A 24,549-nucleotide genomic window follows, 5' to 3' on the forward strand; every position below is an offset into this window, starting at 1 on the left:
GCTGGTCATGGACCAGCCGCAATGGTAATATAGCAATGACAGGCCTGGGAGCCTTCACTAGGCTCCCGGCTGTCACCCGAACAGGTCGGCTCCTGCGATATCGCCACGCAGGAGCTGGCCTGAAACTTTACAGGTATGGGGCCGGTGGGGACCAGCCCCGGGGGGGGGGGGGGTGTAGTTTACACTTTGGGGGGGAGGGGCTGCCAATACAGACCCGGCATCCACTGTAATAGAAAGGCGGATGCCGGGGAGGGTTAGACGCCGGCACATGTGCCGGGGCCTGAGACATCGCTACGCTCCTGCCCTGCAGGAAGCCAGTAGTGGCAGGAGCGATGCTACTATTGCAGGGTGGGGACGGAGGAGCGGAATAGCAGCATCACTCCTGCCGCTGCTGGCTTCCTGCAGGGCAGGAGCGTAGCGATGTCTCAGGTCCCGGCACATGTGCCGGCGTCTAACCCTCCCCGGCATCCGCCTTTCTATTACAGCGGATGCCGGGTCTGTATTGCAGCCACATTTGGACTATAAGACGCACTCTTCTTTTCCCCCCAAATTTGGGGGAAAAAAAGTGCGCCTTATAGTCCGAAAAATATGGTATATCCTGATTTTATTCTATAATCTCTATCTCTAATTGTCATTTACTTTCCTGACCATTGCTACAGATTGCACTTATATTAGCTGCTATCATGTCCCCCATACAAAGAGAAGAGGAGGTGCTGGTCCTGTTTCTCAGTAGCACTCCCTCAAAACCAGAAGCAGCATGGAGCATATTATACAGCAATAATGAATAGTGTCAATTTGAATAAAGCCCTGGAATGGGAAAAGAAAACACTTACTAGGCCTAGCATCAAGGTCTTTGTATTTCACTGCAGCTGCTTCCTCCAACTCCTCCTTTCCCCCTTCCATAGACTTATAGGGACAGTAACTACAACCTAATCCCTCAGTGAGTTGATATTCCACTTATATCTGCACCTCTTTCGAGATATATTTTACTAGTGAATTGAGAATGAATGATTAGTGTAGGAGGTAAATGTGACATGTTTATATTTTTTCATCAAACAGTAAGTTCTAAGTAACTAAGTTCTGTTTCCAGTGTTGATTTCCTGTACTTAAAAATCGGAGCTGATTGCAGGTATTAAGGCCCCTTAAGATGCAACTTTAGGCTGAGGCCATACATTACGGACAAGCTGAATTTTTTATTTCTTATTTTGCTGTGTCCTTTTTTGAGCTCAAGCCAAGAATGGCTATGAGCCAAAACCAAGTGTCACTAATGAGGGAATTTCTGGTATAAGTTATAGTAAATTTGTAAGGCTGGCACGGAAGCTACTGGGTTGCAACTTTTTGACACTACCAAATTGACACAGAGGGTTTAACAAATTTCTTCCTATGTTTCTACCATAGGCTACTAGACTTACTATTCTGTTTGTTACCCTTGATTGCAGATCTTCATCAAGCTGCAGACTTTCACCAACTGCTTCAGAAAATCGTTGCAGGACTTCAGATGGATTGATATGCAGTGGCAGAGGCAAATGTGACTGTGGGGTTTGTGTGTGTGAAGTGAAAGAACCTGGGAAATACTATGGGCCATTATGCGAGTGCCATGACTGGGTATGTCACACCTATGATGGTCAAGTTTGTGGAGGTAAGTTGACTAAAATTGTGAGCCTGCAGAAGCACCATGACAGAGGTGTGCCCAAGATGCAGCCATCTAGGAGATAGGCACAATTTTGTAAATGAATGCAGATGGAAGCAATGCTGTTTGCTGTTACACAAATCTTCAAGATCTATGGTGTCCTGCTATTAAAAATAAAAATGCTTTATTCATTTAAAAAATGGCCAAACATGGAAAGTGACATGGTATGTGGCTGGTTTACAACCTTTAGTATGGCATGCCAATATGAATTGAAAAAAATCAAAGATGATGTACTTGGAGTGCCGAGCAATAATTGTTAGGCTGACGACCCCTATACTAAAGTCATATACCACAAACCATAACACAGAAGTGATATCACAAGATGCTTTAGGATACATGTGTTTACTGCTATTTCCCGGGATGCACCTGAACTTTCCCATTAGAAGCAATGAAAATACATGTGCAGCCCCCTATTGGTGGTAAATGTATATGTCCAGGAGCACCGTATGGCAGCTCCCTTAGAATGGTGACACACTATGTATCTGTATCCAGTCCTAGGCCACTGGTACTTTCACTTTGATGTAAAGCTGCATTCACATGGTGCATTTTTACACACAAATGCATGCATTTTTATTGGAAAACTGCTGTGTTTTTGTACAAAAACATACCATCACTCAAGGTAATGTGCCGTATTGGCCCTTCCACACAGTGTAATGATCCACAGTGGCCCCTCCAAATGGTATAATGTTCCATTGCGGCCCCTCCACATAGTTTAACTACTTGACGACTGCCGGTCGTAAAATCATGTATTTGAGTGGGATAATAATTTGTCTGAAAAGCAGAGCATTTCACATTTAGAAAATTGTGATTTTTTTTTTTACAAATTTTTTAGAAGTAGATACAAATTTTTTTATCAATGTTTATTACTTACATGAAGTGCAATGTGTCATGAAAAAACAATCTCAAAATCACTTAAGTTATAGCGTCTCAAAGTTATTGCCATATAAAGTGACATATGTCAGTTTTGAAAAATGAGGCCTGGTCATTAAGGCACTTTTAGACCTGTCCCTTAACCAGATAATGTCTGAAGAGACCTCAGAGTATAATAATAGCATTTTAAAAAAAAAAAAAAAATGCGTTTGGTTCAATTAAAGCTGCTGGGCTGCCATGCCACTGAAATATGTCTCATGTCGCTGACTCCTGTTCTCCATGATACAAACCAATTTAAATGCACTTGATTTTCTGTATAGAGTAACTCACTCCTCAAAGGTGCAGGACACGTATGTGGGATAACATCTAGTGCAAAGTGTGCTTTTACAAAGTTCTGTCATTTACACTTTTTTATAATGTGCAGGAGAAGAGTTTGTCTGGGCAATTTTTTTTTTTTTTAAATAAGCCGGGTGAGGTAAAAAAAATAAAAAAAAAATCGTACTCACCTGTCCCCGGTGCTTCGGTGTCCTCCCAGCACAGTACAGTCCTGCTGAGTTGTCTTCTCAAAATGAAGCTGCTTGCCGGCTCTGACGTCCCGGATCCCTTCTGCTGAAGCGACTGATTGGTGGTCACATGAAAGCTAAAGCCAATTAGCGACCTCAGGAAGAAGTCCTGAGATGTCATAGATAAAGTAGAGATGAGCGAGTAGTATTCGATTGAATACCTCTTCCGTATAGTTCTTGGCGTAAAAAAAATGCAAGGGAAGGTGGGAGGGGCAACAAATTTTTACTGCCCCTCCCACCTTCCCTGGCACTTTTTTACAGCAAGAACTATGTTGCGGAGGTATTCGATTGAATATACTCGCTCATGACGTCATATGTCTTTTGCTGAAAAACTGTTTCTTAATTTTTTCCATGGCATCCCTCTCAATGAGAGTTGCTTCAGTGTGTTCTACATAGGATGATGATAGCTGAGGCTAGACCCGAACAACGTCAGCCCGTCTGCTTAAACAGAAGTTTTTATACTGAAACTGGCGGAGAGAACAGTCTTCCATGCAGGATTTTTCTCTCCACCATTTTTCCTATGGAGACTCTGCTGCAGATGTGTACCTAACCTCACTATTCCTTCTCTCCCTGGTGCAGGCTACATGCACTATATGGACAAAAGTATTGGGACATTTCTTAATCTTTGAATTCAGGCATTTCATTCAGTCCAATTGTCACAGGTATATAAAATCCAGCACCGAGCCATGCAGTCTGCCTTTGCAAACATTTGTGAAAGAGTACGTCATTCTCAAGAGATTGCTGAATTCTAGTGTGGTACTGTAATAGGATGCTATAAAGCTATAACACTATGATGTATGCCCTTCAGCCGCACCTTCTTGTGTGTCTTCTCCAAATGCAGTTTCCAGTGGGGCACTGTTCACCAATAAGAACAGCTGAGCTGGATAGTTATGGTGTTGCCAGATTGACCTTGTACCCAAAGGAGACAGTGATGAATAGGGAGGCTTCCTGCACACATGACTGCTCAGTCTCCTCTATCCACAGTTAAATGGAGTGTGCTACATAAAAGTCCCATAGCCGATAGCTTCATATTTCTTATCCTGGGATATCAGAGGTTGAAAGATCTTGAAACACCAGAATCAATTTGCTTCAACATACTAAATTGGTAAGACAAGCTAAACCACTTCAACAATCCAACTCCATAAGGTTGGAAGTGGTTTTGATGCATTTCGCCAATGCTTTGTTTTGAGGGCCTCATCCAGACTTTTGTGGGTCAGACACTGGAATTGTAATGACCAAATTTCCTGATTCTGGAAGCAGTTGGTGCCTGAGATGGGAATGTGTTCGATCTTAGGTAACTTTCACACTAGTGAAGTCTTTATTAAGTTTAAGGGTCAGATGTCTGGACACATTGTAGCAGATTTATTAAAATGGTCGAAAGCTAGATCTGGCTTAGTTACCAGTAGAAACCAGGTATCATTTACTCATGTTGAGTCTGTTTACCCCTTACCATCATGCGGCATACTGAGCTCCTTAATATTAGGGCTCTGCAATGCTGTGGGCACAGGAGCTGTGTCTGCAGCATTACTTCTGGTACTCTGTTGTATTACCGAGCTAAGGCCCAAGACTATGTACATGCCGGAGTTGGAAAATACTCAGACTCTGGCGGATTAACCCCTCAAATACCATGATCAATAGCGATCACAGCTATTGGGGGCAAGATTGTCCCACCATTACCACTTGGATTCCCCCCATCAACAAACTACCCTGCAACCTTAAAGGGTTAATCTTGGTCAGAGTTTGTTTTCTTTTCCCATTATACTGGATACATTTCGTAACTCAAAGAGCAGTCCAATCTGTTTTTCATTGGAAAGATATTCCCTGTGGTTTTACTTATAGAATTGTAGAAACTTTGATAGATCTTGTGGCAGCAAAGACATTTTGATGATCCACATCTATAGACCCAGGGTGTTTTTTTGAGGAAGTTGTGGGTCATCTTGGTTTTAGCGTGAGTGTTATTTAAGTGACTCAGAGCCAATATTCCTAAAAGCCATCTTGGGTTTGGCTGAAAAGTTTTGTAAATATTTAATTTGCGAATGGACCAGATTTTATTGTGTAATAAAATGACAACTATAATGAGCGTGCTGGAATAAATTTGTCCTCTGGAGGGGATTTTGGAGATTTTCTTGGATGATTGTACAGAGTCTCTTGTAGGCCCTAGTTGTACATGTTTTTGGATAATGTTTTTCCATAAACCTCTTAGAGAACATTGTGGCTTGGGTTTCAAAGTCTTGTGTGCATGTGCAATTCTTTCTGACCCTCCAGAATGTACTGTAGGGTATGTTCCCAAGCTATGGTCTATGGTGTGCACTCATAAAGTTAATGATGTCCACCATTTTGAAAAGGGTCTTTGTTATCACCTTATGCATGGTACATCTGGTAATGCCAAATGGCAGATCTATGTACTGTGAGTAAATGCAGCACCCAGACAATGTTCAGGCCAATTCTTTCACTTCTTACGGGGGCACCCAGTATGCCAACCGTTAAACCAATGCCAAGAGACTTATCTGCCAAGTAAATTACCAGCATCTGGGCAGTGTGGCTATGTGCAAATACAATCTTTGAACTCCACTTCCTAGGTTCTCATGTTCTTAAAGTGAGGCTGTCTATATTTAAGTTCGTGAGAGGATCTGACAAATGGAGAACTTGTTTGAACCTGAAATGTGTAATTGGCGCTGTATAAAGTATTATTTTTAATAAAATACATCCACTGGATTAGCTTTTTCCATCACCTTTCAGCCCATTATTCCACTTCACTTCTCGTTGCTGCCTGAGAAGTTCTGCTTTCAGTCTATCACTTCTGGCATCACTTTGGCGCTGCAAACAGAAGTCTGTTTTTTGTTCTTCAAAAGTTCCTGCACATTTGACCTGGTTAACTACACCACTTCAACAAGTCAGTTTGTGAAATTTCTTTCATTGATAATTCGACTCATTCTGAGTGGTATTATAGAAAATGGCAATTCTTAGAAAGGACACAGCAAGTCAGTCTCAAAGTGACCGACCATGTAATGATACAAAGGAAGGTCACGCTGAGTATAGCTGTTTATACCTCTCACTTTCTCTCTCTCTATATATATAAATATATATATATAGAGAGAGTTGGAGTTATCTGACACTATATATATATATATATATATATATATATATACTATATCATATATATATATATAGAGAGAGAGAGAGAGAGAGTAGCCATGCCTGACATCATCTTCAGTAAAATTCACACTGTACTTCAATCATTGTCTTCTGAGTCAACTCCTGGACCTACCGTCAAGGGCCCTTCCGACCACCATCACTTGGTTCAGTGAGGCAGACAATTGAGTGTTTTGGCTACCGTTCACAACAACTACTACTTTGGTTTGCCTCCAATAAGTTGCTGCATATGGATCTGATAAAATCACAAAGAGCACACAAATGGTGTCTGTGTGATGATTATTTTTCAAAGACCCAGAGACATCGTAAATTTAGGAAATAATATGACCTACACACCTTCAAACACATATGGGATGAACTAGAATGGAGATTGGAAGCCAGGATGAAAAGGAATGTCTTATTTCAAAAGCGCTCTTCTAGAAGAATGGTCAAAACTTCCCCAGATACACTCCAAAATCCTCCAAAAAGTCCTTCCTGAAGAATGACAGCTATTTTGGCTATGGGTTTAAACTGGGATGTCATGAAAGCTTCTGAAGGTTTAATGTTCAAGTGTCGCAATACATTTATCCATATTATGTACTTGTATATAGCTGTGTTCTCTTTACTGTACATTTAATATTTATTCAAATCTCTGTACTTGTACACTGACTGGCAACACATCTCAGCAGCTTGCTAGTTAGGTTGAACTTTAAACTGGACTTAGGGGCTTTATAAGATCTAAAATTTCTGACTAGAGGAGGCCCAATGCTAATCGGATATTATTGGTTGCCAAATTAATAAGAAAATGCCTATACAATATCTGGGTGGGAGTAGCATTGTATCAGGAAGGGTCCATAGTGGCCCCTACACTTTCCCTGTTCTGTATGGATATTCATTTAAACCTAATTAGAGATGAGCGAACAGTAAAATGTTCGAGATTCAATATTCGTTTCGAGTAGCCCCTCAATATTCGACTACTCGAATCGAATATCGAACCCTATTATAGTCTATGGGGGGGAAAATGCTCGTTTCAGGGGTAGGCAACGTTCGATCAAATTATACTTACCAAGTCCACGAATGAGGGTCGGGCTGGATCCTCCGAGAAGTCTTCTCCATGCAGCTTCCCCGTGGCATCTTCCGGCTCTGAATTCATTCTGCCAGGCATCGGGCCTGGGCAGAGCCGACTGCGCATGCCTGCACTACAAGCGGACATGCGCAGTTGGTTCTACCCAGGCCCGATGCCTGGCAGAGTGAATTCAGAGCCGGAAGATGCCACGGGGAAGCTGCACGGAGAAGACTTCTAAAGGTAGGAGAAGAACCAGCGTTGATTGGCTGACTGTATAGCATTTGGCCAATCAATGCTGGTTCTGCATCGAACTTTTACATTCGAATAGCGAGTGGTACTCGATCGAGTACGAGTATTTCAAATACCGTAGTATTCGATCAAATACCTACTCGATCGGGTACTACTCGCTCATCTCTAAACCTAATGTATCCCCTTGGAATGGTGTGTTTTGGATTTTGTTATAAATGTAGTGTTGTTGATAAATGCAAAGACTTACCTTAAAAGCCCTAAGGCTGTATTCACACAGAGTAACGCTAGGCGTTTGTGTGTTGCGCCGCGTTAACGCCGGTCAATGCCACGTATACGCGGCATTAACGCAGCGCTATGTGCAAAAAACACACAAAAAACGCCTGGCGTTACTCTGTGTGAATACAGCCTAAGTTGAAATTTTTTTAGTATTTAGTGTGGCAGCTATTTTAGCAATTCCAGAGGGTGGATTTATATACTATATGGAAAGAATTCATTGCTCCTTTTTTTCAGGGGTGTGGAGGAAGGGAGACTTAGGCATGTAGACTGAAACCTCTAAGTACTTTCACACCAACGTGTCATTTTCATAAGCCAAAAACCACAATTAGATCAGCTTCAATGTAAAAGGAATTCCGTTAGGAAAGGAATAAATGCTAAGCAATGCAGCCAAGGGCCTGGAACATTTTACTAGGAAAAAGTAGATTCTAAGTCAAATATTTAAAAGTGAATAATAGTAATGCTTTATTTTGTTATAATTGTTTTTGCATTAACATAATATACAGAACATTACAATACAAACAATCGATCATTCCAAATATACTGTATATTACACAATATTATATTTTATATGTCAATGGTATTGGCCCAAATTTATGTGTATTTGCACTTATGAATGTGAGCATGATATGTTTCATGTGCTGCAGTCACTGTGCAGTTTAAGATAAGAGGGGCCCAACTGTCTCTAACACTTTTTGTCATCAGTGTGATCCTATTTTATAATTCAGGTGTTACACTTCATTGTAATAAGGTCATATTGTAGTAATAATGAGATAAATGCATGATGGTAGAATAAGAGATAAGATAAGATAATCCTTTAATAGTCCCACAATGGGGAAATTTCAGTGATACAGTTTCATAGATGGTACAGTAGTATATAACATGAGAGAAACACATACAAGCTCATGGCAAATAGAGAAATCCTAGGAATCATAGCAACTAAAAAAGAAAGAAACAAAGACACACTGCAGGATCATTTAGTTCTCTGTGCGGATTGATGTTAATAATACAGCCGAATGTGGTTGAAGGACACGAGGAGGGGTCACAGCAAGTAGATATAACAAGCAGAAAACATTTTTGCAGAGGTGAGGGACATATGCAGCTATCATGATAACATGTGGTAGTTCTTTGGTACGTAGTGAGATCTCCTGCTCACAGCTGATAGTTTGGCATCTTCTATCAGCACTATTGTCCATTAACCACAAAAAATGCCCCAAATGTCCTTCATCACAAGCCCTCCTCCTCCTTTCTTCTTACCACTGTGTTCTACTGCCCAGAGAGGTCTGAAGCCATCCAGGTAGACAGGCTGCTGCTCTCTTGCCAAGCTTCCATAACTCCTGGGGTAGGTGGGTGATGGTAGGTTCCCAGGTTGTAACAGAGTCCCACGTGTCCACAGTAATAGAACGAAATACCAGTCAGCTGTAGGCATCTTCACATATCAGCAATAGACGCCAAAAATCATCTCCTTGAAAGAAGAAGTCCGCATTTCCATGTAGGTTTCTCCTCCATGCTGCACGGTGTCCATACTGTCCTTAGCTCCTGGGGGGATGGTAACAGGCACATGTGTACACACACATTAGTTGCTAATTCATAGTGCTAGTTTGCTTGGTTACAGGATTCTTGAAGATACAGAGAAAAAGAGTGAGAAAGGAAAGATAAAGGTTGCTCCCAGCTTGGAGCCCTGTATCGAGGCAGCCACTAAGGGCGCCAGGAAGTAGAGTATTAGACTATAGAGTATAGCATTAGAGTATAGAGTAAATATTCTACCATCACTGTATCCTGTTCTTACAAAAGCACATAGTGAAATCTTCTTTCCTGTAGATGTAGTGGATGCCCCCATGTTATTTTACAGGTATGAATATTATCCTTTTAGTAACCTTTTAGGCTAAGGCCCCGCGGGATGTTCCGCAGCAAAAATTGCTGCTGGAAAAACTGTGGCGGCAATGCATAATGGGTCTTCCCGCAGCGCTTTAGACTGAAAGTTCGCTGAGTTTTCCTCTGAGTACTCTCTGTGACAATTATACTTATGGGGAAACCGCTGGCATTTCCGTAGTTATAATTGACATGCTGCGATTTTCAAAACCGCACCGGTTTTGGAAATTGCGACATGTCTGTACTGCGGTTATTACCGCAGAGTGGGGCATGGGATTCACTAGAATCCCATCCACTTTGCCTTTACTGTAAAAAGAAACTATTTTTCAAACAGCGTTTTCTCCATGGGCAAATCGTGGCGTTTCTGTCTCCTGGGGCCCTGGCCTTAGTCCTATTTTAGAAAGAAGGAGGCCATCGGTTAGAGATGGACGTCTGCGCTCTCTGGTCCACAGATTGGAGTGTTGACAAGATGAGTAAAATATATGAGCTTTATTGGACAAAAACTTACTTCACGACACGTTTCGAGCTCCACAAGCTCTTTTTCAGGTACAGAATTACTTGCCAGGTGAGGTCAGATGTGTGGCCAGTCACCTGGCAAGTAATTGTGCACCTTAAGAAGAGCTTGTGGAGCTTGAAACACTTCAATCTGTGGACCAGCGATCCCCAACCGCTGGCCTCCTTCCTTCCATTATCGCCTAGTCCTCGGTGAACAGTCTGTATATTCTGCAGCCACCTCAACCACTATGCTTCCATTGGCATTGTGATTCTTTCACAACACCTGAAGGTGAGGGACCAACTGGTCCATTTCTCTATACATTTTTATTTCCAACATTCATTGCAAACTCATCTACACTATAAGCACAATCTGTGTTCTACCCCTTTTTATTCTCCTTAGTTCTGATTTTATTGACCAAGACATTTTTTGTGTTTTTCAGTCGTTGCATATTGTTCACTTTTGCCTTATTCTGTTAATGTAATAATATGAGCATTGTTTTTTTGCGGGAAAAGTTGTAGTGTTTAATGGTGTCATTTTTGGGTACATGTATCTCATTGACTACACATTTATTAACTCTTTCTGGGAGTGAATGGAAAAAGAGAACAATTTCACCGCTGTAATTTTATGTCAAATTTGTGCTGTTCACTGTACCTGATAAATATATTCTTTGGGTTGAGACAATTACATCAATATCAAATTTGTATACTTTTGTGAAGTTTTAATATTTTTCCACAATAAAATTATTTTCTCCGCTAACATTTTTTTCTTTGCGTTGCCACTTTCCAAGACCAATAACTTTTATTGTTTTTCAGAATACTTTTTAGAACATTTTTTTTTAAGTGTGTGTCAATTATGGCATTGTTTTCTAAATTCTTATTTTAACGCTGCTAACAATGAGGAAAAAAAATAACATAATAGTGTAGTTGTATTGCTGAGATCATTATGGATACAGAGCCACTATGGGGTAATATTACTGTGTGCTGAGGCCACTATGGGACATAATACTGTGTGCAGGGGTAACTATGGGGTATAATAGTATAATAGTGCATGCAGGAATGCAGGGGGGGGGGGGGGAGTGGTCGGTCGAGGTATTCGGTGTTGGACGGGGGGGGGGGGGGGACATGTCTAAAGTTCGCCACAGGACCCCACCATTCCTAGTTACAACACTGCATACACTGTTATGTCTTTCCCTAGTCAATGGGGCATAATACTGTGTACAGGGGCCACTATGGGGCATAATAGAGTTTGCAGGAATGGGGGTCAGTCGGTCGAGGTCTTCGGTGTCGGTCAGGAAGGGAGGGGGCCATGTCAAAAGTTCGCCACGGGGCCCCGCCATTCCTACTTATGCCACTGACCTAATGTGTATGTGTTTAACAGTAATTTGGAACTTTTCTATGTATTCTAGGGAAAGGGGAGGGGGTAAACTTTGAGTTCTTTTTTTTTTGGGGGGGGGGGGGGCGGGGGTTATATTTTTTTTATTATTTAATTTATTAGACCCCTCCAATCCTCACATAAATGCTCCCTGGTGTTTAACTACCTTAAGAAGGTACAGGCTGATCTGGCTCCCCTCCAGATACATTTAGCTGAGAAAGACTTCTTCAGTATGGAGAGAGTCTGGGAGGATGAGGTAGTGGGATCCCTGAATGGAAGGGAGGAGTAACTATTTTGATAGGAGTAATTATTTTGCCAATAGTGACTCCAGTAAAGTTTTACTCAGTAGATAGAGAGGAATATATGGCACACCTCTTAATACACCAATGCGGGAGCAAAGCATCTATAATATATATGACCCTAACACTAAATCTAAAGAATTCTATTTTGCTATTGGAAGTCTTTTGGCTTTTGATACATCCCAAATGAAAATCATTGCGGGTGACTTCAACCTGGTAAAGTCTTCTAAGGAGGCATTATCGCCTTCCAGATGATAGATGATGCAGAATTCACTCACTATTCCCATCACTGTCAGTCCTGGTCCAGAATCAACTATATATTTCTCAGTGACTAACTGCTGCAAAGTGCTGAGAGCTCAGAGATTGTTTAATTTCTTACTGCAGACCATGCCCTACTAACACTTTTGGTACCAGATGGCCATAAGAAGGGTACTGATTATATGTTAGGTTTCCCTTCATTTGTAGCTATAGCAGGCACCATTGGTATTACAATCTACTCCCTACAGATTCTCCCTTTTCTACTTAAACACATTGAATAGCAGCTTCACTAAATTCCTGTGTTGGGGAAAAAAAAGCTAGAACATCCTCGACCAAGCTAATGTATCCCATATCTTTAAGCGGTCTTAATTTGCTAGATTTGAGATATTACGATTTAGATTGCCTAAGTACACATATAATGGAATGGATGCACCGAGCAGTCACTTATACCAATCCTAGGCTAGAACTGCCCTGATAACACTTCATGACCCCAAATTCATTCTAAACAACACCTATGATAAAGGGGTATTCCCACCTCACATACTCATCAGTCTTCACTCCTGTAAAATCTTCTTTCTTCCTGGTTTCTTGCATCATTTGGTGGGCGGGGTTTCACATGCAACCTGCCGTTTAGCTCCGCCCCCAAATTTGTGTGTAGCTCCGCCCACCCACATTGGACTATGAAGTACAGGCAGCAGCAACTCCATTCTGTGTTACATACAGACACTGCCTGTCTCTGCCATAATGAACACAATTGAATTAGCTAGCCTGATAACTGGGAGAACAGAAGAAATGCAAGCAGCTCCTCTCCCCTATCTGAGAGCAGGAAGGTCATGTGATGTAGTCCCAGGAATAGCTAGATACACAGGCTGGCAGCAGGCAGATACATCACTTGACTTTTGAGCAGATAAGTCAAGGGCTGTGTCAACAATGAATTGAATAAAGTAAGATAGTGGACGAAAAGCAGTTTTGCTGAAGCAATGTATTTAGGAAAAGTCTTACATCCACATTAACAAGCAGTATAGATAGGATCCTTGTGATGGGACAACCTCTTTAAACTCCCTAGGGTGGGGAGGAATTTCATATTAATTAGGGATACCATGATGGCACAGACGTCTTACAAAAGAGATACCAGGTTTCATTTCAGATGTCTAAATACCTGTCGCTTTGGAAACTGCTGAATCTCAGACAGAACTGATCAGTAGACTGTTTGATCCCTAGTTCCATGGCAGGATTAAGCTACTAGGAGAAGTTCTGCACGTCACAGAGGATAGATTGAAAACTCTACCAGAACTTACTCGGAAATCAACCTGCCAGCCTGGCAAGTATTTTCATAGATCCAACTCAAAGTGTTCAGTGCCACACGGATGAACAACGTATTTGGTGAACTACTAGGTAATTCTTAGTAGTAATAGGCATAACTAACAAAAAAAAAAAAAATCCTTATCATACTGCTATAGCACCATATGAGTGGGTAGAAACAATGGGGAACCCCCAAAAACTTTTGCTATTGGGAAAGGACATAAAGGTGAATGCTGTGTCTGACTGTATAGTAAAGGGCTGGAGAGTGGTATGTGATAAATAACAGCTGGAGGGGATTACATTTCCGGATGATACATGCAGCTATATATTTAACTTTCCCCATTTTTATAATAGATTTATGATCTATTTATGATTTATTTGATCGTTATGATTCGAGTCCAAACAGAGGGATACTCCATACCACTTGCTCACATGTAGAGGAATTCTGAAAAGTGGTCTCCAGCTTTGTCTTGATCAGTTGCTAATGGATATGACCATGAAAACCAAGGAACTTTCTAACATTCTATGTTCTGGCTATGATTTTCTTATTGTGTGCAAATTATCAGGCAGGAAAACTACAAGCATAATCTGGCCAAAAGAAAGAAATCATGGCTGGATTTCTGATATGGAACGTTTGCTGATCAACATGTTTCTCATCAATCAGCACTGCTGCAGGTCGCCAACTGGCTGTTAAGGTTGGGTCTCACGTAGCACTAATGCCACAATTTTGCCATGGTATTTTACAGTATCTGCAAAGTGGATGGGATTCTGGCTTAATCCCATCCACACATTGCAGAAAAATATCCACAGTAGGCATGCTGCAATTTCACTGGCGTTTTCCATATAGGTATAATTGAAGCAGAAAGTTTATGTGAAAAATGTTGTAGGAAAAATTGCTATTCGTTTCTGCTGCAGTTTTTCCCGCAGTATATTTGGCTGCGGCTGGTAATGTGAGGCCTAATACAGCATTTACCTTTTTTAATTTTTACGATTTTTTTTAGCTGTTATTCACACAATGTCATAATTTTCTGCCAATATTGTTTAGTTAAAATTCCACTTATATGTTTTACTAGCTGGTACCCGCGACTTCGTTTGCGGTGATTGTAGAAGTGGGTATATACAGGCGTGGGTAAGGTTTTCGTACTGTGTATAAGGTATGGGATATGAAATGTAACTTTGTATCTTGTTTTTGCTGTAATTCAGACAATACATGAGACTTTTGTGTTGAAGTTAATTTGTATATGAGCTGCTATACGGTGTTGTGAGAAACTTTACAGAGTGACTTTGGGACAGAAGTATTTGAAGTTCCCGCCGATGGCATTTTTTGATTTTCGTTTTTGACTCCCCTCCCTCTAAACCCCATAACTTTTTTATTTCTCCGCTCCCAGAGCCATATGAGGTCTTAATTTTTCCTGGGACAAATTTTTCTTCATGATGCCGCCATTATTTATTCTATATAATGTACTGGGAAGCAGGGAAAAAATTCAGAATGGGGTGGATTTGAAGAAAAAAAAATGCATTTCTGCAACTTTCTTACGGGCTTTGGTTTTACGGCGTTCACTGTGCAACCAAAATGACATGTCCCCTGTATTCTGTGTTTCCTTACGATTCTGGGGATACCAAATTTATATGGTTTTATTTACATTTTGACCCCTTAGAAAAAATCCAAAACTGTTTAAATTTTTTTTTTGAAAAGTCGCCATATTCCGACAGTCGTAACTTTTTTATACGTGCGTGTACGGGGATGTATAGGGCGTCTTTTTTTGCGTGACCGGGTGTACTTTGTAGTTCTACCATTTTCGGGAAATGTTATTGCTTTGATCACTTTTTATTCAAATTTTTATCAGAATCAAAACAGTGAAAAAACAGCGGTTTGGTACTTTTGACCATTTTTCCCACTACAGCGTTTACCGAACAGGAAAAATATTTGTATAGCTTTGTAGAGCGGGCGATTTCGGACGTGGGGATACCTAATATGTATGTGTTTCACAGTTTAAGTACTTTTATATGTGTTCTAGGGAAAAGGGGGTGATTTGAATTTTCAATCCTTTTTATTATTTTTTTTATATTTTTTTTTTTTAAATTTTTTTTTGCATTTTTTAGACCGCCTAGGGGTATTGAGATGGGTGGGGGGTGTCGCAGATTGTCAGAGCGGTGGGGGTCGGCAAACATGGCTGCTCCGGAGCGTTAAAGAGAACCTCCTGGAGTATCGTTAAGGTGAGGGGCAAAGTGGTAATGTATATGTATATGTGATTGTGTGGGGTTAGGGGCGAGGCTGTAGAGGGCAATATGAATTTTGTGGCTTGCTATGGTCCAAAGTGTGTGAGATTGCAGAGATGGTGGTGTGAGTTTGGGTTTTGTGGGGGTCGTGGCACAAACGTATGTGCGCTATTGTGATGAAAAGTAGCCTACTGTTTAATCGGGTGTATTAACTATGTTTGTGGAAAATTTCAGCCAAATCGGTCGAGCGGTTTTTCCGTGATTGAGGAACAAACATCCGAACATGCAAACATCCAAACCCACAAACTTTCACATTTATAATATTAATAGGATTCTTAGCCTTCCCATCATTCCACCTGAGATATTTCAAGCAAGAGCTGTTGATTCTTAGAAGATTAGAGCAACCCTACAGTGTCTCAGCATGCTGTATTCCTCCTGTAACTAGGGCTAATTTGTCAGCCCCAATTACAGTGGAAGTCAGCAATAAAGCTAACAGTGTAAAGATGAAATACCTATGACTAGAGATGAGCGAATACCGTTTGATTAGGTACTCGATTGAATATTACGGTATTCAACATATTCGATTCCGATTGAATACCACGCGTAAAACGCAGTAAAAATTCTAATCCCCTCCCACATTCCCTGGCGCTGTTTTGGCAACAATAACTATGCAGGGAAGGTGGGACAGGAAGCAAGAAAATGTAGGCATCAAAAAAAAAATATGAAAAAGTAATTGGCTGGCTAAATCAGGTGACCTCGGATTCATAAGAATAGTGTTAGCCATATTCGTGTCAGATGCGGTTTGGTGAGATAGGGAGAGGCATTGTGATCAGGGTCAGAGAGATTTTAGCTTCTGCTAGGCAGGAAAACTGAAAATCAACAGCTCTTTTCAGAGCTAAACTGCAGTAAGAGTATATACAGTGTTGGCCAACAGTATTGGCACCCCTGCAATTCTGTCAGATAATACTCATTTTCTTCCAGAAAATAATTGCAGTCACAAATTCTCTGGTATTATCTTCATTTATTTTGTCTTCAATGGAAAACCACAAAAAGAATTGTCAAAAAGCCAAATTGGATATAATTCCACACCAAACATAAAAAAGGGGGTGGACAAAAGTATTGGCACTGTTTAAAAAATCATGTGATGCTTCTCTAATTTGTGTAATTAACAGCACCTGTTACTTACCTGAGGCACCTAACAGGCGGTGGCAATAATTAAATCACACTTGCAGCCAGTTGAAATGGATTAAAGTTGACTCAACCTCTGTCCTGTGTCCTTGTGTGTACCACATTGAGCATGGAGAAAAGAAAGAAGACCAAAGAACTGTCTGAGGACTGGAGAAGCAAAATTGTGAGGAAGCATGAGCAATCTTAAGGCTACAAGTCCATCTCCAAAGACCTGAATGTTCTTGTGTCTACCGTGCGCAGTGTCATCAAGAAGTTTAAAGTCCATGGCACTGTGGCTAACCTCCCTAGATGTGGACGGAAAAGAAAAATTGACGAGAGATTTCAACGCAAGATTGTGCGGATGGTGGATAAAGAACCTTGACTAACATTCAAACAAGTTCGAGCTGCCCTGCAGTCCGAGGGTACAACAGTGTCAACCCGTACTATCCGTCGGCATCTGAATGAAAAGGGACTGTATGGTAGGATACCCAGGAAGACCCCACTTCTTACCCAGAGACATAAAAAAGCCAGGCTGGAGTTTGCCAAAACTTACCTGAGAAAGCCAAAAACGTTTTGGAAGAATGTTCTCTGGTCAGATGAAACAAAAGTAGAGCTTTTTGCGAAAAGGCATCAACATAGAGTTTACAGGAAAAAAAAAGAGGCCTTCAAAGAAAAGAACATGGTCCCTACAGTCAAACACGGCGGAGGTTCCCTGATGTTTTGGGGTTGCTTTGCTGCCTCTGGCACTGGACTGCTTGACCGTGTGCATAACATTATGAAGTCTGAAGATTACCGACAAATTTTACAGCATAATGTAGGGCCCAGTGTGAGAAAGCTGGGTCTCCCTCAGAGGTCATGGGTCTTCCAGCAGGACAATGACCCAAAACACACTTCAAAAAGCACTAGAAAATGGTTTGAGAGAAAGCACTGGAGACTTCTAAAGTGGCCAGCAATGAGTCCAGCCCTGAATCCCATAGAACACCTGTGGAGAGATCTCAAATTGGCAGTTTGGAGAAGGCACCCTTCACATCTCAGGGGGGACCTGGAGCAGTTTGCCAAAGAAGAATGGTCTAAAATTCCAGCAGATCATTGTAAGAAACTCATTGATGGTTACCGGAAGCGGTTGTTCGCAGTTATTTTGTCTAAAGGTTCTGGTACCAAGTATTAGGTTGAGGGTGCCAATACTTTTGTCCGGCCCATTTTTGAAGTTTTGTGTAAAATGATCAATGACTTGACTTTTTTTTCCATTCTCTTTTGTGTTTTTTCATTGCAAGCAAAATAAAAGATATTAATACCAAAGAGTTTGTGCTTGCAATCATTTTCTGGAAGAAAATGAGTATTATCTGACAGAATTGCAGGGGTGCCAATACTTTTGGCCAACACTATATACACCTCCTGTATATACACTCAACCTTCCAAAATTTCACAAAAACCCTTTTTAGGGCTCAAATTCCCTACCAGTGGTATACAGTATATACTTGTACCATTGGTTGAGAAGCAAGCTGTATACTTCGCATCCGGTATATTGGGTAGTGGATATACGCTCAATATATCTACCCTCCAAGTGTATACTTTAAACAAAAACATTTGTATACATCTGTAAATGCATCAGGATAGCACAAGGGGATGAGGACGGGGGCGTGGAAATGCAGCTGGGGTTCCAGGCCGCAGTCGAGCTACTGTGGATCCAATAGCTACTGGAGAGGGGCAGCCAGCAGTGCCCTCATCCACAACATCAAGCAGGGTGCAGGGTACAACGCTGAGGAGGCCTGAGCACCAGGAACTGATGTTACAGTGGATAGCGGATATTGCTTCCAGCGGCATTTCCACCAGCCAGTCATCCACTACCTCCAGGCGTGTTACTACACAAGAGTCTGCCTCTCTTGGTGATTTAGTGGTTGTGGACCCGCAACCAGCATGTCCCGTCCTCAGTGCTAATGACGAGACACAGTTCCATGTTTCTGTTCCAGCTCACAAGTTCCTCGTCCTCCTCCACCACCACCATTGAAAAACGACATTTAAAACCACCCTATTAAGGCTCACCCCAATTGCCTGAAAACTATTTTTTTATGCTTCACCCCAAGGGTTAAAGACTAAAAGTCTGCTGGTTAAAGGCTCAATTCACCCCAAGGGCCAAAAACACTGCTGGTTAAAGGCTCAATTCACCCAAAGGGCCAAGAACTAAAACTCTGCTGGTGAAAGGCTCAAATCACATCAAGGACCAAAATCACTGCTAGTTAAAGGCTCAATTCACCTCAAGGGCCTAAAACTCTGCCGGTGCAAGGCTCAACTCACCCCAAGGGCCTAAAACTTTGCTGGTGCAGGGCTCAACTGACTTCAAGGGTCTAATACTCTGCTGCTACAAGGCTCAAACTAATTTTGGGAGGGCTCACCCCAAGGGCCTGAAAAGTAAATGTTTGTATGGCTCAGCTTAAGGGCCTCTAACTTAATTTGGACATAAACAATGACAGTTAAGGGTGGGGGCTGTTGGATTTCCCATTGCCTACGCCGCCTGTGGTTTTAATGGGCAACGTGATTTAAAGGGGTGCATGCTAATGTTTCTTTAGCTTAAAATTTGTGTTTCTGTCCATACTAATTGTAAATGCGGGACCTTCAGAGAAGGTAAGTTGCTGGGACAATCAGACAGAGGCAAAGGTGTTCAGCTCACACGTGTAGGTTTATTGGTAACAGTTCAGACAGTCCAGCAGTAAATAAAACAAATTGGCTTTCTTCAGCAAAACGGATAACTCAAAATAGCTTGCTCCAGCACAAAGGATAAATTCAAATAATATAAGCAGTCCTTACTTCAGGTACAAGAAAGTAAATTTCCAAGGTTTTTCTCACCCACACACCAGGGGATTTGTTTAAGCTGTTCCTCCAGACACATAAGGCAGTGTGCCTAACCAGGTTCTCCTACAAGAGACAACCACACCCCCTTCCCATGGGCAACCTCAGGTCTTTAATAGCTGACCACCTTGGTCAGTCAACAAATCAGGACTGGAGCCTAGGCTTGGGTTCGCAACCACTCCTAAATCCTGGAGCCATACTCCAGCCCGTCACCACATGGATACCAGCCACCTCAGTGGAATGTACCTGCCATCTAGAACTTGACCATCTGCTTGTCTACATAATGTAGAGGAAAGAAGGTTTCCAAGTATTTTTCCACTTTCCATATTGAGTTTGGAGTGTCTAATTGATAGGCTGTGATAGTAGGGTAATCCTGGGACTTAGGCGTGTTAGATGCAACAAGGCATGTTTCCCCTGCTGTCCCAGTTGCATTCCAGAGGTCTTGGCATCATTTCCTGGGGTGTCATTGTGGACTTAGTGACTCTCCTTAGTCGAATTGTGGTTTCCCCTGAAACAAGCATTTTTTCCCCATAGACTATAATGGGATTTGATATTTGGTCGAATAGTCGAATATTGAGGGTCCACTCGAAACGAATATTGAATATCGAATATTTCACTACTAGCTCATCTCTATCTATGACCTTATATTGGGCACAAAGTGTAAAATAAAACTAAATTAATAAATATTTAAGACAAAACAAAATAAACACCTCTATTATCCACCATGACTTCTAGCCACACGTCTGTCAATCCAAAACTATGTGTCACCTATATAAAACTACTGTAGAGCGGGGAACCATTTTTCAACTCATCATCTGTAAAACCAATTACTCTAAAAAAAAAAAATCCCCTAAAATGTGTCTGGTCGTGTATTTTAACAAACTTTACTTCAGTAATTCGGGTGCAGTTTGAATTTTTTCTCTTAGGCTGTATTCACACTGAGTAACGCTGGCGGTTTTTGTGCTTATTTTTGCACATAGCGCCGCGTTAACGCCGCGTAGCGCCGCGTTAACGCCACGTATACGCCGTGTTAACGCAGGGCAATGCCACCGCAAAATAGCGCGGCGTTAACGCGGCGTACACGCGGCGTTAACGCGGTGCTACACGGCGTTAACGCGGCGCTATGTGCAAAAATAAGCACAAAAAATGCCAGCGTTACTCAGTGTGAATACAGCCTTACCCTTACTGTTCCTGAGCAATCAATGCAGTTATTTTTGGTGACCATTATGCAAATTAGACTCTCTACTGTCACAAGTGGGTGGTCTTGGGTCAGATCAGACAAGGGGGAGTAATTCTGAGCTCTGACACAGTCTAATTTGATGTTTCATTGGTCAGAATCACAGTCCCTTGTCTGCTCTGGTTGAAGACCAAAACGAAGTGCACTGATTTCTCTGGAAAGGTGTGAATTAGAGAAAAAAAAATCTAAATGTGTGTAGCTGTGCCAGTTAAGGATGTTAAAAAGTGAAGTGGGTGGAGGTAGTTGAAAGCCCTATTTAAGTTTCCCTGTTTAATCATTTTGAGCAGACAATTTTGTCTTGTTCAGAATGGGCTCTGAGTCTCTAAGAATTTGTAATGAATCTTTAAAATCTTTAAATGAGAGATGGTATAATCCAGGACATATTGTAGTTAAGAAACAATTGTGTGAAAAGGATATTGAACTGCTAGCCGTGAGCATGAGACCTTATTACCGTATTTTTCGGACTATAAGACGCATCTAGGTTTTAGAGGAGGAAAATAGGGGAAAAAAATTTTGAAGCAAAAAAATGGTAAAATATTTAATATATGGGAGTTGTAGTTTTGCAACAGGAGATCCATAGAGCATTTTATTTTTACGGGGCCAGATGTACTTTTTAGTTCTACCATTTTGAGGAATGTCTATTGCTTAGATCACCTTTTATTTAAATCAGAGGCAAAACAGTGAAAAAAACCACGCCGGTTTGAAAAATATCAGTAGAGTGGGCATTAGGGATTCTAATGTGTATGTGTTTCACAGTAATTTTCTTCTTTTATATGTATTCTAGGGAAGGGAGCAGGGGCGAACCTGCCCCTTTCGCCGCCCGAGGCGAACTACAGAAAGCCGCCCCCCCTTCCCCAGGAGGAGGGGGCAGAGCGGAGGGGGCGTGGTGAAGTGCAGGGGCCGGGGCTTAGCACCGTTCGCCGGCAGAGAGCAGGCACAGAGACGACCTGCTTTCTGCCTGAGCGTGAGAGGAGGCTGCTGGAGCAGCACTGCTCCAGTGGACTCCCCAAACCACCGCTTGGTGCTAAGCCAGTCCAGGGCAGCTTGTCCTAGACTGGCTTAGGTAACCAAAAATGCCACCCTCCCTGGGGCCCTGACATAGCGCTGCCTGAAGCGGTCGCTTCAGGTCGCCTCATGGGAGGTTTGGCGCTGGAAGGGAGGTGATTTAGAACTTATATTTATTTTATTTTTTTAAAGCTTTTTTTTTTCACTATTTTACTGCCCCTTCCCCCTAGGTGGCTTGAACCTGCAATCATTTGATTGCAAGTCCCATAGATGGCAATAGAAGTGTATTGCCATCTATGGGAGATTCTCTACATTACTATTATGGCTGGTCATAGACCAACTGCAATAGTAATATAGCAGTGATAGGCCTGGGAGCCTTCAGTTGGCTCCCGGCTGTCACCAGAACAGGTCGGCTCCTGTGACCTTGCCGTGCAGGAGCCGGCCTGCAACTTTAAAGGTATGGGAGTGTATTCTACACTTTGGGGGGAAGGGGGGTTAAGTTTTAATGCCCAAAATTAGAATGCATTCTAATTGCGAGCATTAGCTTTGGGCCTCCACGTATAGCGGAGACCCGGTTGCCATGGCGACCGCTCTACAGCAGAGCAGCCACCATTATTCTTACAGACCCGGCATCCCGGCAATAGAACGGCGGATGCCAGGAAGGGGGTTTTGTGGACTTTTGTTGAATGGTGCCAGCAGAACCACCTCAGGATTAATGCTGGGAAGACCAAGGAGATGGTGGTGGACCTTATTAAACGGATAAGTGCTCCGACCCCGGTGGAGATCCAAGGGACATGCATTGAGATAGTCAGGACCTATAAGTACCTGGGCGTGCTCCTCAATAATAAACTAGACTGGGCTGATCACCTGGAGGCGCTGCACAGAAAGAGCCACAGCAGACTCTACCCGCTCAGGAGGCTGAGGGCCTTCAGAGTCCAGGGGCCACTTCTTAGGGCCTTTTTCAACTCTGTGGTTGCTTCAGCCATCTTTTTCAGTGTGGCCTGCTGGGGGAGCAGTATATCAACCAGGGACAGAAATAGACTTGACAGGCTGATCAGAAGGGCCAGCTCTGTCCTGGGGAGCCCCTTGGACCCAGTACAGGTGGTGGGTGACAGAAGGGTACTGTCCGTGGTGACCTCCACGCGGGAGAACAAATCCCACCCCATGTATAGCACCTTGTTGGCACTTGGCAGCACTGTAAGTGACTGTCTGCTTCACCCCAAGTGTGAGAAGGAGCGCTATCGCAAGTCCTTCCTTCCAACCGTGATCAGACTGTATAATCTACATCAGTCCAAGCGAAGATAACTCCACACAGAAAAATGATAATGATTATGACTATGAAGTCTTCCTTCTTTCTTCTTCTGTTCCTTAGCTGCTATAGACTCCTAGTATATCTTCTCTTCTCAGCATATGTGTGTCTACATCTGTAATATATTACAGTGTATTATCCTGTATCTGTATTACTATGCTGCCGTAACATGCTGAAATTTCCCATTGTGGGACTATTAAAGGATTATCTAATCTTATCTTAAAATTTAGTTTACTTTATTTTTTAGCTTATCTCTAGTGGTAACCACGAAATGTCATAACCCGAGACCGTCGTAACCCAAGGACTACCTGTACTAATGTTATTTAGAAATAAGGAGGGTGTTTAGACTAGTGTATGAATTTCAAGTTATCCTGGACAACCTCTGTAAGGTTCTATCGGGACAAGTTTGGCCCAAAACGAACCAGAGAGCTGAACCTCACGAATATTCATCAAAATACATTTCCTGAGGTACACCGACCTCCACCAATAAAATTCATCTGTTAACACTCGACCATCAAAACTAGCAAACTAGAATTGAACAGATCCATCACAAATGATGGCACTGTTCTGTAAATAAGGTCTAAACCAGAAAACGGGTAGATATACTATAAAAATTATAGATATTACTTTTTAGATTGCATAGCCAATGCTAGTCAAAGGTGGGATGCCAGCATAGCTAACATGGCAGATTGTATGCCAAACCTATGTAATATTGTGTGTATCCATAAAATATATAACAATAGCAATATGGACTATAGAATGTTAACAAGTCTCAGGAGGAAAAGCCTGAAATTTAATTAATACAAAGGCAGGTCATTCACCCTACTATAAGAATATGTAAATGTAGCTGTTGTTTAATATATGATTAAAGCTAATTAAAACAAAACCGGTGAGAATACTCTGTGAAAATACCTCCTTTTGTTATAGTGATAATTGTTAATTAAATGTTCAGCTGATTAAATTACTAGTGGCAAAAACATGGTAGGGGGAGGTAAATGTCATAAAGCTCAGTGTCCTCCTTAGAGGGTTTCCTGCACGAGCTGGTTAGTTCTGATTCTCATCATTCTCCATACTGGTCCAATCCCAAGCTAATAGTAAGGAATGGTAAGAAGGCAGGCACTCTGAATATTTTTTTTCACTAGTAAGAAGCCAGTATATACTTACATAGTCCCACATAGAAAAACACTGCAAAAAAAAAAAAAAAAAACTGCTGAAAAAAATGCAGACATTAATGTTTTTTTATGCAGCGTTTGTGATTGTGTTTTTCGCTGTTTTTCTCTTCAATCTTTTTTCCCTTATACCTACAGATGTAGTAACATGTAG

The 24,549-nt window shown here is 41.8% G+C and overlaps 1 protein-coding gene across 1 annotated transcript in view; it reads left to right on the top strand.

Annotated features, from left to right (window-relative positions):
• Positions 1 to 24,549, top strand: part of ITGBL1 (integrin subunit beta like 1) — a 171,247-nt gene that overhangs the window by 13,095 nt on the left and 133,603 nt on the right. Inside the window, exon 2 of the mRNA XM_075265344.1 lies at positions 1,440 to 1,639. Within this exon, the coding sequence (XP_075121445.1) occupies positions 1,440 to 1,639 (200 nt within the window). The remainder of the gene's footprint in view (positions 1 to 1,439; positions 1,640 to 24,549) is intronic.

This window comes from Leptodactylus fuscus, chromosome 2, assembly GCF_031893055.1.
Source record: "Leptodactylus fuscus isolate aLepFus1 chromosome 2, aLepFus1.hap2, whole genome shotgun sequence".
Taxonomy (NCBI): domain Eukaryota; kingdom Metazoa; phylum Chordata; class Amphibia; order Anura; family Leptodactylidae; genus Leptodactylus; species Leptodactylus fuscus.